The 15,877-nt window shown below is 35.7% G+C and overlaps 1 protein-coding gene across 2 annotated transcripts in view; it reads right to left on the bottom strand.

The window, feature by feature from the left end:
• The window catches only part of CSMD2 (CUB and Sushi multiple domains 2), a 576,326-nt gene that overhangs the window by 77,555 nt on the left and 482,894 nt on the right, over window positions 1-15,877 (bottom strand). For both annotated transcript variants that reach the window (XM_072418831.1, XM_072418823.1), the window contains 3 exons: window positions 13,724-13,926; window positions 7,294-7,485; window positions 3,882-4,020 (listed from right to left, as the gene is read on the bottom strand). In XM_072418831.1, the coding sequence (XP_072274932.1) occupies window positions 3,882-4,020; window positions 7,294-7,485; window positions 13,724-13,926 (534 nt within the window). The remainder of the gene's footprint in view (window positions 1-3,881; window positions 4,021-7,293; window positions 7,486-13,723; window positions 13,927-15,877) is intronic.

The raw sequence follows: 15,877 nt of genomic DNA on the forward strand, positions 1-15,877 counted from the left end.
TTTTAGGTAAACATAGGTTCAGTGCTAGGTAATTTGATGTGTTGTGCATTTAGAGATACTCTTCTGCACACCTTATTTGTGAGGGGTTATTTGATGAGGGGTTATTTGTGAGGGGTTATTTGATGAGGGGTTATTTGATGAGGGGTTATTTGAATCACTGTTGTCTATTAGAATGATCCAGCCGGGCCATTCTCCTTTGATTTCTGGCATTAACAAGGCATTATCACCCAGATAACTGCCGCTGACTAAATATTTTGGCTTTTTTGGACTATTTGTGGTAAACCATAGAGATGGCTGTGCATAAAAACCCCAGAGGATCAGCCATTTCTGAAATACTCAGACCAAACCCAACTGGCACCAACAACCATGCCACAATCAAAGTCACCTAAATTCCCTTTTCTGATGCTCAATACAGCCTGATTTTTGTGGAGCCATTTTTTTCTAAACTGCATACACTTTTAGGCTTTTCAGTGTGAAGCATGTCAGAGGTACACCAATAAACAAGAAAAGGTGCTGCAGCCCAGAGTGTGATGATTTCATTTCTTTTCTGACTGATTTGCTGAAGTGCAATGAGCCAGACCAGCACCCATGAATTCTGCAGTGGAACCTATGATAAACCATTTACTTTGATAAATATCATGTGGAACCTATTTCAGGCTTGTTGGCCTTCATTAAAGCAGTGTAAGATAACCATGGCTTTTATTTTATAAAGACACTGTTGTGCTTTGCAGTGGAATATTGAAGGCTTTTTAGTTTCTTTAAGCCCTCCATACCATAACCCATCTGGTTATACTTTCTCATCCAATACAGTTACTGAAATTCCTCTACTCCCCAGAAGTACTTAACAACTTTACCAAGTACACGCACTTCATTCAGCCACCAGAAGCAAAGATAACTACTGCTACTTTTAAATATAGTTTAGTATAAAACTCACTTTCCTTCTTTCATATGACTTTTCTGGTGTCTCTTTAATACATTGGTTCTGTTACATTGGGGTGGAAGTTCTTAACACTGTGCAAGCTCCATTAAGTTCCTTTTGGAGCTTACCAGAGCTTTCTTTCTCTGGTTTTGGCAGCTAAACAGAGTAGTTCAGGAGCAAGAAGAGGTGAGTATATGCTGCTGTTCCTATAGGGTTGCTATTGCTTACCTCTCCTTTTTTAACTATCATGCTGATTCAATGGTTTAATGCTTTGAGTCACCTAGGAAATCAGGAGTAAAGGCAGAGTTTCTAACAACAAAGCTTGTGTGAGGTCAGACACTGAGTATTTGTAGTTAAGGACAACATAGACATTTGACATTTTCAGAAGCAGATCAATCAACATCGGCAGCCTCTGTGATCTTTTATGTACGGATTTCCCCTAATACACTGCTGGGTTGTGTGACAGGTACCATTGGTGTCTTCATTTTATCCAGAACAGTATTATAACATTTTGCATAAGAGCCACGTGGAATTAACTCTGCAAAACCATGAATTAGTTTTGAGATGTATAATTTAGTTAACAATACATCCCCCATATATCATTGTTACTGTGTAGACATACTTTTCTTGTTTACCTGATTTGCTGCTTTTTTAATCCTGTGACAAATTACATAAGAAAGTATATTATAATAGGGTAAAACTCTTGGGAGTTAACAAAATTGTGGGTAGTACATGAGAGCTCTGTAAATGTAATTAGAAAGCCCCTCCAAGCTGATAAAAATAGTGGATGACCTCCCTATAGCTGGAATGACCCAGCTTTTCTTAATTTGTCATGCTACACATCACACAGCTCCCTAGCTACTAGATTTTTAAAATCTAATAGAAGCTCAGATATATGTGTCTATCCCCTGGGGACCTTATTATCACTGGCGATCCTTTCTCCACCTTATAAAAGCAAATGACTTCATTAACAAGTTCTGTCCAACACTTAATGGCAAGAAAGACATTGGCAAGATACATTAAAGCCGATCACATAGCTAGTCTACTAGGCTGATATAAAGCATTGCAGAAGATACACTAATTAGAGACTATTTCTAGCTAAAGGAGGGAGGAAATAATCATTTGAGAAATACTTTATAGAGTTTTTAGAAATCTCCACAACAGAAAGTAAAGATATTTTATTTTCTGTTGAATTCTTAAGTAGGCTTTTAACTTCAAGCAAGCCCAAGACTTTTTCTTTTTAGGGTTTACAAGATGAGAAGTCACTATGCCTATGCCTAGTCACTTGGACTATGGTCCAAAAAACGTACTTTCTAGAACCTTAGGGGGTCTATAAAAAAAAAATCAGATTTACTACTTTATAAATAGGCCCCTAGAAGATATTGTGTCTATAATACAAAGGATGGTACAGTTGTCAGAAAACAAACCGAATGTAGTTTTTAAATGTTTTTTTCCTGCTTACATCACCTTAAATGTACATACCCATTATTGCATATCTGCCTTAATTTCATGAAAAAAAGCAATACCATTCTCACTGGCATTTTAGAGTGCAGAATGTGATGGAATGATTGCAAGCCCCTATCCATTGTCTTTACTATATACTGGTAACACTGTCACTAATCACTAATCAAAATTATATAAAAATAAATTTAGGAAAAATCACACCTCTAGATGCAGGCCTACCTATACCACACACTGGAAAGCAGGGGAATTCTCCACGGAGCCCTGGTTGAGAAACACTGCCCTAACCTAATGACAACTTCACACCAAGCACCCATCAAGCATATACTTGCACAATTCTGCTGGAATCTGCTCCCCTACCTCTTCACCTTTAAAAGATTAAAATTATGTTTTACTGTGCAATACCTGCCACACATATCTCTCAACCACAGTTAAGGACCACTTTTCAGGGCAATGTTTAACAATTGTTATAGCAGTTAAGTAAATTATTATATTTATCCTAAAATTTACACTTTTTTCATTAGGCAATAAGTTCAAAGATGTACTCAGGATGTACCTGGGTGATGCAGAAAAACTAGAATGGATTTCTTAAAAGTCATTTGCTATTTGTTAGCAAATGTTTTAAATCCTGGCCCAGATCTATTGCAGGTTGGATCACCCAGGTTCAAAGATGAAAATGTATCTCCTCCAGTCTTCCAGAGTTTTAATAAATTAGGCCCACTGTGACTGGAGCAGAATTACCAGGCCAATCACCAACTTACTATTGCAACACACTTCTAGCAAATGTTTCTAAAAGGGATCAGGACACCTTCTGTTCTACCAAGCAGTATCTCATCATGCTGCCAAACCGTCTATTTATAAGCATCACTGGTTCCCCCTTTCCACACTATTTACATGGGGCATTTCACATAGTAGAGTAGTTTAAACCAATAAACTAACTGTAAAACTTCTCTTTCCAGTTTTAAAATATATGAGATTGGAAACCCTGCTCTGAACTCACAGTCCCGCTAGACAACAACATAGAAAACATGAACCACTATCCAACTGGATGGTATCACCTGTGTTGGAGCTCAGAAAATTTCTGAAACTACAAAAAATATTAATAGGGATGGTCTAATAGAATACAGAAAAAAACATGGTTGGCTGGCTTTATGTTACTCATAAGCTGCCTTATCGAAAATGCCAGCTCTCTGTCACACTAATCCACTAGTGTCTAATACTTTACCAAGCCATCACAAGTATACAGGCAAAGAGTTAAAACCCTCATTTACAAAATAAATAGGATATCAGGATTCATCAAGTGAATTCATTTAGCAGATTGACTATAGAAATGCAGCAATCAAATTTACCATTTCTTTTAATATGTTTACCAATTTGAAACCTAACTATAACAGTTTTTAATATTCTCAAGACAAATCAGTGTATAGATAGATCATTTAAATTGCAATCACAAAACATAAATATATCATAGTTCATATGTTCACATAATAGGGGTACATACATGTTAAAAGAAAGTGCAATCACATAGTCGGGAGACACAGTCAGTTTCCAATCACACTCTTTTAGCGGAGGATATGGTTCTGGGTATTGAGGAGATAGTATAACTCCTGTTGGTCCACTTAAATTTCCACCACAGGGAGCTGTAGAATACAAAATAATGTAATTAGTTTTTTTGTTTCGTTTGTAGATTTTTTTATACAGTGCAATAAATTATAATATGGAATACTGACAAATTCATGTAATGAAACAAAAAAAGTTTGTAAAGTTTGTATAATTGTGTAATCATAAAATTGAACATATAAGTGAACACATAATTGTAATATGTTCAATCAAAAGACAAAAACAAAGGCAGAAATCTGATATGTAAACGTCTACATTTCCAAGTATTGATGAAGGCTGGCATGACCCCTATAACCACAGCCTTCCAATTTACCAGTGTGGGCCAGTAATAGTTATGGGACATAAACACTTTTCCTTAGTAGATTCCACTGCTACCCAAATGCTTTATTGTTATTAAGTAATAAGTGAAGTGCGTAAATAACAAAGCAAAGAGGTAAATGTGCACTAAGTATTATCTAGATGTCTAAATGATTTACCTAATTTTCCTAAAAATATATCTAAAAGGCCCATCTGTTTAAAAAATACCGGTACCTAGAAAGAAAATTTACTATTCACTCAAAAAGTAATTATTGTAAAAGAATTGTGATGCCTTATCTTACTTATCTACTATATTGCAGTGGTGAAGACAGCTAGCATAGCCAGATGGAGTCTGCCCCTGCCTAACCTAACCTATGGCCCTTTAGTAGTAGCTTTGCAGCCATCAGGCTCTAGTAAATGAACTTGTTTTTTGGTTTAGGTGTTTATTCAGGGACAACATTTAATGACCTGTCTTCAACTAGCTGTGGCTAGAGCTACGTACACACTTCCAATTATTATCGTCGGAAAACGAACGACGAACGTTCCTGCACGATATATATGAACGATCGTATAGCACCGATCCTGCACATAGAGGTAACGACACGATCGTTCGTAGATATTGTACACACAATAGATACGATCGTTTGAGCGATAGAGGAACTATGTGCACGACAGGAAAGTGAACGGACGTTCGTTCATCACGCATGCTCTGACCATGGACGATCAACGAACGACCGTACACACGAACGATGTTCAACGATCGTCGCCCAATCCGATCCGCCGGTCCGGTCGTTCGTTTCCAACAATTTTCCTCGTTCGTCGGCGTCGTTGGTTACTTTTTTAAGAACGATTTTTTGCCCAATCGATCGTTCGTCGTTCGATTGGAACGATAAAAATTGGAAGTGTGTACGCACCTTAAGTCTACACAGACTGTTTTTTTTAACTGTCTGATTAATGTTTTATAAACTCCCATACTCCCACATAAAAGTGTTAAGCAACCCTAAGAACTCTTATAAAATCCCATAGGGGTTTGTAAGAGTTTCTAGGCTTTTGAACCATGCTTTTCAAGCACTTCTAAAAGCTTGCAAACCCTCTGATTGATTGTAATAGTAGTCATTATAGGCGTTTACAAGCAGTTAAAAATGGTAAAAAGCAGCAAGGAGTGTTCTCCTAAATACTCAATAAAGTGTCTCCTACAAATAGTGGTTTAGTTTAGCCCATTGGTCTGTAGGGAGCTCCAAATGATAAAGGGACTGTAATGACCATAATCTGTTGCTTGTGCTGGGACCCCAGTTCAAGAAGTACAATACAGAATGTACTCAGTCTCCAACCATGCCTGTGTGCAGTCCTCTGGTAGTATGCAAGCAGTCACTGAGCATCTACTGGTGTATTGTTTAGCCTCTGATTGTTCTATACATTCCATACAATAGAAATTATGTGCAACCCTTTGGTGATTATTGGAGGTAAATTTAGGGCACCTTATAAACATGCCTGCCACTGGTTTTCAGCATTAATAAAAAAGTTAACATTTTGCATAAAGTGCCAAAACTTTTTTGTATGATGAGTTAAAAATGGGAAGAAAAGGGAGTTTAAAATAAATAATTTATTTTTAGTTTTTTGGCTATCATAATATAATTCTCACCTCACTTGACAAATATTGCACTAAAACCAAATTTAAAATAAAGGGAAAATAATAATATATAAACAGCATGTCCAGGTTGAAAAATCACCATTGCCCAATTAGTTTATCAGCTTAAGTAGCAAGTGAGCTTGCTAAGCAAGAGAAGCATTTCATGTCAAGTAGACAGGAAAATCAATGTGGTGGGTCTGATCTACCAGAGTCAATCAGCGTGTTGAACATTCATGCTATCGATTTCAGAATATTTGCTTACAATCTTATAACAGAAGCAACATTGAGCCAATAACGGACAAGATTCACTGCTCCAATCCTGGACCTCTTTGGCTTTAAGAAGACATAAGGCTATGCATTTACCCTCACATCACATCTACTTATTGAAACATTTTAATGGCTTGGATACACAAAGTCACTTATCCCAGCTCCCAGAAAATCACACATTATCAGTGGCTGCTAAAGACAATAGCTGAGCTTCTCTGTCACTCTGATCTACGACATGCATTCAGGCTGGTCACAGAAAATAAACATGTCAAGTCGTATAACAGTCATGCTACAACAACATATTTGTTAATCTAGGGACCTGACAATGGACTTTAATAATCATGGAGAACATAACACTAAATTGGAATGGATGTTTTACTGCCAATATATACCACTCTGTGTTTAACATGAATGTAATTAAAGAGGCACTTGTTCAGAAATCAAGAAGCACACAGCATGTATGTCTTTTTTCTCATGCCTTAATGCAATATACATGTTAGGCTCCAGGAGTTTAATTACCTATTGACTGACTTGGAATTGTGCAGACAAGAGCCTGCTGTAACTTTAAGTCTTATTTATAGAAGAGGGTTAAAAAATATGGGGGTTGTCCACCTGTCATATTTCATGAACACTGCTGCTTAATTCTAAAGAAGGTGGGAAATCCCAATAATTTGCATTGATTTCTACTAAATCAGCGTGTCTTGGTGACCTTTGTCTTTAAAATTGCTGTGTCAGGAACAGAGGGGAAATCTTTAAATGGGGCATTTCTTCAAATACCAATTCTCTGGGGGAACTTTTTTTTTTTTTGGGGACAACTGCACTTATTTCCATTTATAGACAGGATGTAAAGGAAAAATCTGAAACGGAACACAGACTGCAAAGAAACAAAAAAAACAAAATAGTATTCCCATTTCATCTCTAATTTATCAGTACACTAATCCATAGCAGAGCAAAACGATCAGCAATGATGCAAAACAAACTCTGATGGGTTTTTATGAAATACTGCATGAAATTTAAGAGAAACATGAAAGTGTTACCTAGTAAGAAATTAGGGCATCCATAAAATATTTTTTTCTACTGATATTAAAGCATTTTTTACCTATGCAGATGGGAGGGTTAGGGTTCCAGTAGAACCTGTCGGCAATCTGTACACAATTAATCTTTGGCTCCCCTTGTAAAAGATATCCTGGATCACACTGAAATACAATAGAGTCACCAGCATCACGGCTGTCTCCACTTCGACTTCCATTTTGAGGTATCCCTGGGTCATTGCAAGAAGTGGCTGTAGTCACTGTAAAGAAAAAAAACAGTGTATTACATGACCTTTACAGTTTAAAGACAGACCATAGATATTTTTACTTGCTTCTGCTTTAATAAAAAGCATAGATTTGTTTAAATTGAAATAAACTGTTGGAGAAACCACTACATCTAATTCACCTTAATACATAGCTATAATAACTCACCACCCTTTAAAGGAAATATATAGTCTGTCATTGCTGACCTTCTAAAATGCAAATGCCATATGGGTGTCATAGTGACCCTCTTGCTTCTGAGTGGCTAACAAGGCACAAATGATGGGTTCTGAAGTCAGACAACCAGCCAAGTAACTTTTCCAAATTATGTCAACAATGCCAATCTACTTATATTCTAAGTAAATTTTGATGTTCTGTGCATGCCTTTTTAGGCATGAACTACAAAGAAAACATTTACAATCTTAATCATGCCACTAAAATCTATTAATTATGTACCTGGGAATGGATGGTCATGTATTCTAGATCACCCAAAAACTGCTTTTGTATTTAAATTTTCCCCCCAAATATGTTGTAAAAAAAACCTTTGAAAAAACAATACAATGTTTTAAATACAAAAATGGATTTTGCTTTGAAGAGAAAGACACATGTAACCCTGTACTTGCAACGTGTAACCCTTCTGTAAGATGATCATAAATGAGGGAAAAGTTCTGCAGAGGCAGTCTAGGATCATGGGAGGAGCCTTTTTAAAACGGGAGAAAAAAACTAAAGATAGATATTTTGCTAGATTCCTTTTCTTTTAATCACATGTTGGAACAATATCTAGAGGACATATCAGGGAAGCTGGATCCCAAATCCATAACATCTAGAGGACTGAAGAGTACTGACTACTGTGTTGTAGGTGCCATACTGTCCTCCATGCAATCTTTGTGCTATTGTCACTGTCTTTCATATTTATGAAGCTTCAGTGCTGTTAGCTACAAAACAGTACTGACATATCCACAGATACTTGTTCATCTCATCAGGAGCTGGTGTGATAGACTGTGCTGCATAAACAAGAAAAGATTGACAGCTAGATACAGAGGACAAATTCAGACATCTGCTTTATAGAAGTGTCTGCTAGACAGGTTATCTGACTGAGAAAAGACTTCTTTCAGCATGGAGTGACTTAAGGGGACAGCACATCTGTTGCTACTTTGAAGTCTAGAGAAGGAATCTATAACTGCACAGTTGTACAGGACTCCAACATAGATTTGTAAAGTTACAAAAGCACTAGTTTAAAATTCATATACTGATCAGTTCAGATAGATAGGATAACTGAACTAAATTATAGTATTCATAAAGGTTCTTGTAAGATTAAAGGCAAGTTCAGACCCACCACCAGCCACTCAGCAGCCCAATCTGCAGCGCTGTTTTTTTAAGAACCAGTGTTTGGATATTTGACAGCAGGTGATCGTGAGTGATACTGAACCACTCACTGTTGCACCATTCATTCTCTATTGGGCTACTGTGGGTAGAAGCTACATGTAGAGTTTACCCAAGGCAGTGGTCCATTGGCATATAGAAAGAGGAACATCCCTGCAACCTCATTTGTCTGAACTTAGCCTAATTACTATGTTACCCTTAACCCCCCATAAAATAAAAAATGTCTTCTACCTTTCTTGACAGCCATTTCTTTCTTTTTTAGCTTCACATACTCTCAGACTTGCAGCGGGTGGATTAAAGAAACAATGGCAGTGCTGTCAATTCAGCACTGGCAGGACTAGATGTTACCAAGTATTAGACAAACAGCAGTGACAATGCCGAAGCCATGTCAATTGTAGCACATGAGGACATCATACATTAGGGAGACAATGTTGCTTTAATTACAGAAGCAAAGCACCATCTTTACCACTCCTTCACAAGAAGCTAAATTATGTGGTCTTCAATGGGAGGCCAAACAGGTATTTGTAGGGATTTTAAGAGGGACTGAAAGAAAATGGTAAGTGCAGATATACCTACTCTATAATAAGTAGGCACCATACCTATTTTGTAATGAGAGGCCATGGTTCCACTTTAAAATGATCTCTTCATGGTATGTGCTATCCTATTTTTGCAGTAATCATTTTTCTTATTCCATTGTGTTGCCACCACTGAAATAAATTGTGTATTATTTAAGATTATCTGACAAAAGAATGTTGCCAGCATACTTATGAAGCAAAAGTTTGGAACTTTTCTTTAGGCAACAGTTCTTATATTTTTCTCCTTATATGTGTGATTGTGACATTCTACTTTTTGTCTGGATTCTTTGATGGTGCAATCTGTCTTTTATTTGTCACCACAGCATCCCCTCATGAGTCAGCTCAATGCTGTAAGCAGTGCATTGGATCATACTGGTTTTCATATACAGAAGAGTTTTTAATAATCCCTAAAAAAGCATAAATAGTATATTCTGGGATTCATTTAATGTTTTTGGGCATTTTAAAGTCCTGCTATGGTATGGAAACCAATTCATTCTTTCCTGTAAGCAATTCAGAGGGGACCTGTAGCTACAACAACCAATTGGTACAGTAAATATTTTAAATAGGCATTAGCAAGAGACTGAAAAGCAGAAACACATTTATGTCAATGTCAACTAAAAATAAAACACTTTGAGGCTTACTGAATTTAAGAAAGTATAGAGTGCTAACCTAAACATTTTCCAAAAATGTAAAGGACAGTGTTGCTGCCCAAAGCAACTAATTGACTTTGATTTGTAATTTTTAGAGCAGAAACGCATAATTGCTATGAACAAAAAAAAGATCTATTTTATTCTTTATGTTGCTTCCTCAAAGCCCTGCTGAATCCAAATTAAAGTCACTTGCCATTTAGATGTAACTTTGTAAGAAAGGCGATTTATGTCAGCCTTCATTAGCTTCTGTGGTGAATGCATAGATAAATTCTACCTAAGCCATTTCTGTATAATTGGGGGAATGCTCTGCAGTATATATATGAAATGTAATGTTCATGTAGTATATTCTTTGTATGTTATATGGAACAAAGTAAGTGACCTATGTGGCCCAGAGCAGACTTGTAATCTACCCTACTAAAACCCTGCATTTCCCCTGTGCACTGTTACAAATACATATGCTATTTAATACTGACATTTCCCATTACCTCCCATTCACAGTTAAGTATTTTAATAGAATAAAGGGGGAAGTGTTGGAACCTTTGTTGGGTTTTTAATGTCTGCTCCCAGTGACACTTTTTTCCCGTTAGATTTTATATTCACTGAACAAAGTGCAGAGCCATTGGGTCTGATTTATTAAAGCACTCACAACCTGGAGAACATAGACTATCATGGGTGGGTAATCCAGCAAACATGGAATGGATCTAGTCGAGGATTAGAAAAATATGCCATCTAAAAAAGTCTTTTTTTTTTAAGAAGGTTTGCTCGATCACCCAGGTTTTACCATTATAGTGTATCTTCTGCAGTCGTAGAGATGATAAATTGGGCTCAGTGTGTCCTTGTTCAGTATTAATTTTTCCCTTTACCTACACAGGAAGGAGAAAAAATCTCCTCCCTCTCTAGTTGGGACACGCTAGCAGCAATGAATTGGAGACAAATAAATCAACATACTTACGTTCCAATAAAAAGTTAATTTTTGCATGGCATTTCTTCACATTGCCAATGTTGTTAAGCACCCCAAAGTGTTGGTGATGGCGTGAAGGATAACATTTACATGAACGCATTTTAAACCTTCTTCACTCTACCAGAATATGTGTTTGCATTAGTGCAAAGAATGAAGCATTGTGGGGTACTTCATTAAAGTCCCTGCTCGCTACTTAGTCCTCTGTATGGTAGACCACAAAAATAAAACACATTTACATGTATGCCCTTGATTTTGTTGTGCATTATTTAGAAAACAAAACCTATTTAAAAAAATTAAACAATGTTTTTAATGATATCCAGATCAGAAGATAGAATGCAAATTTTTGATGCCTTGCTCTATCTGTTATGAAATATAGAGATATGATACTAGACCAAAAGTTTGTGTGTTTGATGTTTGATGCTGGATTGCAAGTTGTCTCATGTTGTAAAGTGGTGATAGCATTCACTTGTTGTATGCAGTGTTTTTAGCAGCTCCTTAATTTTTTTTAACTAGGAAAAAAGAGTATTTTCTTCCCTGTATAACCTACTTTATTTTGAATAATTTGACCAAAACAGCAGAGAAAAATGATGGTTGGTGGCAAGATGTGTTTTCATCATATGCCTGCTTTTATTTCTCTATGTGTTCCAGGCCAATGGCAAATGTAATTTCACTGGTGACTACGGGCAGCCCAGATCTTTCTATTCTCCCTATACCATAAATCAGCTTCTTTGTGATACAAAATACCTTTTATACCTGACACACTAAAACATTAAGAGTTATCATGATCAGCAGAGCAGCATCAATGACCCTGTGCAGCAGCTCAAAGCACTTTTAGCCGGCAGATAATGCATTTCACCTCCATCTGAAGTGTCTTTTCATGTGGGTATAGATTCAATTTATGAGAAACAATTCTGCACCGTAATGTCGGCATTGAGAAAAACGAGTGATAGGGAAAAATCATCTCCAAATTTCAGCTTGCTATCATTTCTACATTACAAGGTGCAGGTTTGGTGGGGAGGGGAGCCTGTCAGAGGCTAAACGCCTGATTAGCTTTCTAATCTAATCTGATATTAGAGAAACATTATTTTCTCGCTGTTTCAAGAGGCCTCTGCGTTTTTTATGGTCTTCTGGGAAAAGGAGACACTTGATGGCAATAAGTTCATGAATATAATTTGAGTGAAGAACATTTCTTATGCATTATAACAGCATGGGGGATGTGTTATTACAAACATTATACACAAGTGAATAAATATGTATGATACATATGTGTATACACAATCACACCCGTAAACACTTCTAATCTGTTGTGTCTGTTTTTGGACACATAGATGTGTAAATCCAAACATGTAAATGATGGCTATCAGATAAATTAGGTTAAATAAAACTCTGTTTTTCAGTAACTGTCCTATGTATGAGAAGCAACTTACATTATTTTGTACATTAATGTATAAACAAGCTTGTCATACACCATGCTTGGGAGTGTCAAACTGGGCTTTTGATGTAAAGATGTATAAAAAGATTTTACTTTCAGGGATAGTGTATTTAGTATATATTATATGTAAAATTATTATTAGAGCCAGTTTATTAAATTTTTGTTTTGACTAATTTTCTTCTATCCTTAAGCCTTTGGGTCACTTTCACTGCTAGAACTTTTCTTGAATTCATAACTCAAAGAGAAATCAGTGAATAGAAGTTTACTATTTCCCTGCAGCTCTTCATCCTGACACTCACCATGAAGTCCTAGGCAACTAGTGAGAACAAGAGCTGACTACATGAGACAAAATACATTTTTTGATGCCATCACCAAAACTGTTAAATTAGCAGTAGTAAAGGGGTCATATAAATCATATTTGAATTCCATGAAATTCTGAAAATGCAAACCAAAGATAATAAACCTTGCATAAGGATTCCTTTTTTAGGCCTTTTTCCTTTATTTTAACCTGGTAATACAGTAAAAAAATACATTTCCTGGACCTGGTGGCTAAGCTAGATGTTAAATATGTTTGTTTTTGTTCATCTCTATTAGGGTAGGGGTGATTGGAATAGGAGTTTCTACAAGAAATATAAGCTTGGATGCTGCATTTTTAGATGACCAACAGGTTCTGCATATCTAAACTTGTTGAAATATTTATAAGCTTGAAAATTGAAATTAATGCAGCCACCTGATCTAAAGACTGGTGAGCTGCAATATATTGTGATTTTGTTACTAGGTACACTTTAAAAGCTGAACAAAAGTTTTGCCATCTATCAAATATTATCACAGTTTATGATTTTTAATTAGAGATGCATAAAGTGCGTAGATGCCTTGTTTTCTTCTGGCCACTAGTGTTATATTGATAATGTTATCAGGTGAATAGGAAAATCTACTAAGTGATGAATTAGGTCTATGCAACAGAGCTGCTGTATAAAAACTACTATTAGTGCAAAAACATTCACAATTGACTTGTCACACACTCTCTGAAGGATATGATTAACTTGATCTGCTTTGATATTTTAGGTGAATTTACTTGCCAAACGTGAGGCACTAGAGGTGGTAGAGAAGGCCATATACAGTCTTGTACAATAAAGGGTTCCAATTTCCCAAATGCTCAATTCATTAGTCAGTTGCAATGGACATTAGAGTAGGAATGTTATGGGTGGATACCAGACTATATAATTAAAATCTTACCTGAGTAGTGAATAGAGAATCCTTGTTTGCTGGTAAAGAAATCGGTGTTGAACTGGAGAGTTACAGAGTTGAAGGTGCTGTGTATGTCAGGGGGTAAAATGGAACCACTGAGCTCTTTCATGAGAATTCCACTTTCTATTGATCCGTCCCATATCTTTAACACATCGTGGACTTCCTCTGTGTGGAAAACTGTAAAGTGTAATCTAGAATGACAAATTCAAGCATTAGATTGGATTACACAAATACTATACTTATTATTTGTACATTGGGTATTAACAATAGAGAGAAAAATTTACCACTTGAACTTCTACACATGATAATCTCTTATGGACCATAGAAATTTCCACAATTAAGGTATATCTAAAGAAAAGCAGGGTAGGAAGGGTAAAACCAGTGAAGTTTTGTCCCATCTATGTCCTTTGTCCCTTCAACATTATCTGCATCAATATTATATTGCCTAATAAAAGATCTTTATTTCCTTGGTAGATAAATTTTTTTTCTTTTTTTGATTTAAATATTGACACAAAAAAACACAAAAATTGATGGACCTAGGTGGGGTAAATTGTTTTTTGTTTTTTTTTATGTGTTTTCAAATACACAAAAAATCAGACAGAATCATGCATTAAATACACACACACACACACACAAAAAATAATAAAAAAAATACAATAATCATGGCAGGTATTTTATTTTCTAACAAGTTTAATGAAAAAAAAAAATTGACTAATTTAATACAGGTAGTATCTTTTTTTTGTCAGTGGGACTAACATTGTACTACCAATCTCCATTTCCCTAGTCTTCCCTCAGCTTTCCTATAACAGATATTCATTAAAATGGATGCAATTTTTGAAATTTAAATACATAAAAATCAAAATGAACAAAAAAGTATACCTATGAAAATAATAAAGACCAAGGGGAAAGGTATTGTTAATTAGGGCTAATTGGAGTTAACTTTTGCTTAAAAGGTGGTAAATAGAAGCTGTAGAGAGTGTATTAGAAAAACCAGATTGCTGATTAGTGACATTATTTTTTTACCAAAATAAGTGAATTTTATTCCCTTAATAAAAAAAAAATGTGCTCGTAAGTTCCTATTGTTACAATACATTTATGAATATAAGGAATATACCTAATATTATGTTCTTCATCTTCAAGATAACAAAACCTTCATTATTACTGCAGTCCACAGCTGACAGACTTAAAGGTTGGGGGCATTATAAAGTGTTTGTCCTTCCCAAAATTGGGAATTGTAGGAATACTTTGGTGGACTAAATCACCAGATAGGTCTCGTCGTATTTGCTGGTCTATTTCTTGTCCACCTTGGAGCCTCACTACTCCTGCTACATCCCTGTATTCTATAGAATTCAACAAAGAATGTAGCAGGGAGACTGGGTCACCTTGCTGTACAGACCTGAAAGGTCCCACACAGATATCATCATGTAATGTAACCAAAAATATAAGAAACCATTGTGTGAACTAACACTCTACCAAATTTACCAACAACTGAAATGACATGGACTGACCTTGATACCTAAAAATGTTCTTCATATTGCTCTGATAGAAATCACAAAAATATTATAATATCTTGGTGGCAGTTTCGCCATAAAAAAATTAAAGATTTAACAAATTCTACATCTAAGCTGCATATAAGATGATGGGTAAATAATAAAAAAGCAAAACAAAGCAAGCATCTGTCTACAGTAAGATCATGACTTTTTATAAATAACTTTAAAACAGTGTGCAGAATTTATACCTGTGAAAATAAGTATATTTGAATTGAATTGAATGATGTCAGTAGTGTAAAATCTCAACTATATGCCTTTTATTTGGTACCTAAACTAGAACCATTTGGTTATTGTATAAACAAAATGAGATATCATTTTCTGTGTGCGTATATATATATATATATATATGGAATCTTCCTTGCTTTTGCCTAAACTTTAGGTTACACGTGACTTCACAACCTAATCCTTTCAGATACTTTCTTCTAAAGCAACCCTTTTTTTAACACAGGTACCGTGTTTCCCCGAAAATAAGACACTGTCTTATATTTTTTTGGGCTTCCAAAAACACACTAGGTCTTATTTTCAGGGTAGGTCTTATATACTTTTTTTAATGAAAAAAAAACACTTACCATATTCATGTAGAACAATGTAC

The sequence above is a fragment of the Pyxicephalus adspersus genome, chromosome 1 (assembly GCF_032062135.1).
Source record: "Pyxicephalus adspersus chromosome 1, UCB_Pads_2.0, whole genome shotgun sequence".
NCBI lineage: Eukaryota > Metazoa > Chordata > Amphibia > Anura > Pyxicephalidae > Pyxicephalus > Pyxicephalus adspersus.